Here is a 3,697-nt window from a genome sequence, read left to right on the forward strand (position 1 = left end):
AAGTAATTGCTGTTGTCAAATGGCTGACAGTTCTTTGGTTTACATACCTGACTAGTAGTTGTCCCCTTTATATACCTGCTTATTTATTGGTTAGCTGAACATTGGAGCCATGGGGGTGAGTTCAGTTCCAGACCTCAAGTGTCATGAAGGGCCATAGTCTCAGGGTTCCACCAGTCTCTGTCTGACCAGTAATCCTGGTCTTTTTTATGATTGTGAGTTTTGTTCCACATTTTCTGCCCAATGTATGAAGGATCTTCTTCTTTTAGTCACAGTGTGTAATGGGTTCTCTAATGTCTTTTTTTGGTTTTGTCTGTATCCAGAGTAAAATAAAGAAACGATCCTGGGTCCTTCATGAGTGTTTGGAAAGAGTCCCTGAAAATGTGGATGCTGCAAAAGAACTGCTTCAGTATGGCTTAAAAGGAACTGACCTGGAGGCTCTTATAGCAATAGGGAAAGGAACAGATGATGGCAGGTTGGTTATAGAAACATTTGGATTGAAAAACAAATATTTTAGAGATGAGACATTACAAAGGGTAAATTTTCTTTCTGTTACTCTATTATTAAGCACTTCCTTTTGATTAATTCTTTCCTGTAAATTAAATATGCTTGCATGTGATAATTTGATTCAGAGGAAAGATCAAGTTCTTTTATTACATGCTGCACTAAAGGCAGATAATTTGGTTTATTTACTAGTCAGATGATGACCTTTGTTAAGTTTAAGCTTCACTTTCTTCATTTGTATACTGTACTTTTTTCACAGAATTACTGTGAGTGATTCAATTATATATCTTGTGAGAGCATCTCACAAACTTTTAAGCACCATACAAACATCAGTTAATAATAATAATAAAATTATTTGATAAGAGCCATTACTCACTAGCCATTTGTAACATCTTTTGAAATAGATGTGGTACTATATCTGATAGATAATCTAGATGAAACTGACATTCATTACTGTTGTAAGATCTCCAGAGGAAGTGATTCAAATTATAAACACTGTTGACAACATTTTCTGCATTGGTGCTTTACAGAGTGACTGTAACTCAACATCTTTTCCTAAATAGGCTTTATTTTATTGAATTTTTCATTTCTATCTATGATAATTACAGTTCACTTTTTACTCAGGCGGTGGATGTAATCACTTTGCTTATAATAGTAAAAATTTCTTTTTAATCATTAGTTGTTTCTAGGGAAATTGCTTTAATAATAACACCAGTCAAAATGGGGATATCACTTCTTTACTGCATGAACTTAAAAAAAAATTCTTTTCCATTGATTTTGATTTTTTTTTTTTTTTCTTTTTACAGATTTATATTACCTGGTGAAGTAGACATTGATAACATGTCCTATGAGGAGCTTTCACCTGAAGAAAATGAGTCTGTCATGAGTCAAAAAGAAAAAGAGCTCAGGAAGAGACAAGAACTACTTAAATTAGTGAACTTTTCAAAGTAAATAATTTATTACAATTCTCTTTGGAAAGTCATTTCTTTAAAATTACTAGACATTTTAGTGTGTTCTTTGCTGCGGGTAATTGCTTTAGTTATTTCATGATCATACATGCATTTAATATTATTTTATACTTGTGGTTTTCTTAGTGTTCTGTGAGTTGTGGGCTCAATGGAATATTAATCACTTTTAGTATAATTCTTAGAGAAACATGTTTTATCTAAAAATATGTGACTTAATTTATCATTCAAAACAGGTTAACACTGGAACAAAAGGAACTTTGCCGATGCAGACTAAAATTATTAACCTATTTAGATCGACTTGCAACATATGAGGTAAGAAACAATGTAAATCAAGCAATTTTGTTCATTTGAACTGTCATTATAAATGCTATCCTAATATCTGTTATTGTTGGAACTATTTATTTGGAAGAAAATAACTTCTCACTGAAGCAGGTTCTCTTGAATACCACTTTTGATGAGAGTGAAAAAACAAAATGAAACCAACAAATTAAAAAACCCATTGATAGTAAAATGGTAGAAATTGCCTTATCTGACTAAGGAAGAGAACTATTTAGCCAATTCAGTGCATTTACTTTTCTTTGACTACAAGTTCTTCTCATTTACTTTTGACATTTTGATTTCATACTTATGACTGTGTAGCTGCCTTAAGTACCGAATTTAAGATGGTGTGGGTTTTCAGTATGCATTCTGGTGATTGGAATGCAAAAGTTGGAAACAAGTAGGATCACTAGTTGGAAAATAGAGCCTTGGTGATAGAAACGATGCTGGAGATCTCATGATAGAATTTTTAAGACTCATCACTTATTCATTGCAAATACCTTTTTTAAACAGCATAGAAGATGCCTCTACACATGGACCTCATGAGATGGAATACACAGCAATCAAATTAATTGCATCTGTCATTTTGTAGGAGATGGTACAAAAGCTCAATCTTAAAAGCTAAAATAAGGCTACGGCCAGACTGTGGAACAGACTCATATGCAAGAAAATGAAAACAAATCCACGAGAGCCTAAATATTACCTTAAACACATCTCACCTGAATTTAGAGATGATGTCAAGAATAAATTTGATGCATTAGACACTAATGATTGAATATCAGAACGTTTTGGGATGACATCAGGAATATCATACAGGAAGAAAGCAAAAGGTCGTTAAGAAGATAATAAAGAAGAAAAAGACCAAAACGGATGTTGGAAGAGATTCTAAAACTTGCTCTTCAACCTAGAGATGCTAAAGCAAATGGACGACATTAGGAGGTTAAAAAGCTGAACAGGAAATTTCAAAGGTGAACTCGAGGAGACAAAATCAAACATTATAATGAAATGTTCAGTGATCCAAATGATTAGGAAGCCAAAATAGAAGAAGACGCTCAGCATTTCTCAAGCTGAAAGAACTGAATAAAAAACTTCAAGCCTTAACTTTTCAAATAGAAGGATTCTATGGGCAAAATTTTGAATGATGCAGAAAGCAAAAAAAGAAGATGGAAAGAATACAGAGTCACTGTGCCAAAAAGAAATGGTCAAGGTTCAACCATTTCAGAAGGTAGCATATGATCAAGAACTGATAGGTACTGAAGGAAGAAGTACAAGATACGTTGAATGCAGTGGCAAAGAACAAGGCTCTGGGAGTTGATGGAATACAAATTAGAGTCTTTAAACAAACTGATACATCAACAAACTGATGCAGCACTGGAGGCACTCATGTATGCCAAGAAATTTGGCCAACTGATGGCTACACAGCCAAGTGATTACAGATGATCCAACAAAATGCAGAAATCACTGAAAAATATCATAAGTATCACATGCAAGTAAAATTTTTCTAAAGATAATAAAAAAATGGTAGCAAAAGTATATTAACAGGGAATTGCCAGAGGTTCAAGCTCGTTTCAGACTACTACATCAACTGGATCTTGGCTTAAACAGAGAATACCAAAAAGATGTTTATCTGTACTTTATTGACTATACAAAGACTTTCGAATTTGTAGATCATGACAACCTATTGATGATATTTACAAGAATGGATATTTGAAAACACTTACTTGTGCTAATGAGAATCTTGCAACTAACTTGTGGTTAGCATTCCATTGCTTATCCTACAGCACTACACAAGGATTTCATAAACCGGATGTTACTGTTCAGTGTCATCGAGTCAGTTCTGACCCATAGTGACCCTGTTTAAGGTTTCAGAGGAGCAGCTGGTGAGCTTGAGATTCAAACAACTTTGCAGT

The 3,697-nt window shown here is 33.8% G+C and overlaps 1 protein-coding gene across 1 annotated transcript in view; it reads left to right on the top strand.

Moving 5' to 3' along the window:
* Nucleotides 1-3,697, top strand: part of NBAS (neuroblastoma amplified sequence) — a gene marked incomplete at its 5' end in the record, with an annotated part of 556,069 nt that overhangs the window by 140,479 nt on the left and 411,893 nt on the right. Inside the window, 3 exons of the mRNA XM_006869470.1 lie at nt 321-472; nt 1,308-1,448; nt 1,703-1,781. Of these exons, the coding sequence (XP_006869532.1) occupies nt 321-472; nt 1,308-1,448; nt 1,703-1,781 (372 nt within the window). The remainder of the gene's footprint in view (nt 1-320; nt 473-1,307; nt 1,449-1,702; nt 1,782-3,697) is intronic.

The sequence above is a fragment of the Chrysochloris asiatica genome, unplaced genomic scaffold (genome assembly GCF_000296735.1).
Source record: "Chrysochloris asiatica unplaced genomic scaffold, ChrAsi1.0 scaffold00131, whole genome shotgun sequence".
NCBI classification, from domain to species: Eukaryota; Metazoa; Chordata; class Mammalia; order Afrosoricida; family Chrysochloridae; genus Chrysochloris; species Chrysochloris asiatica.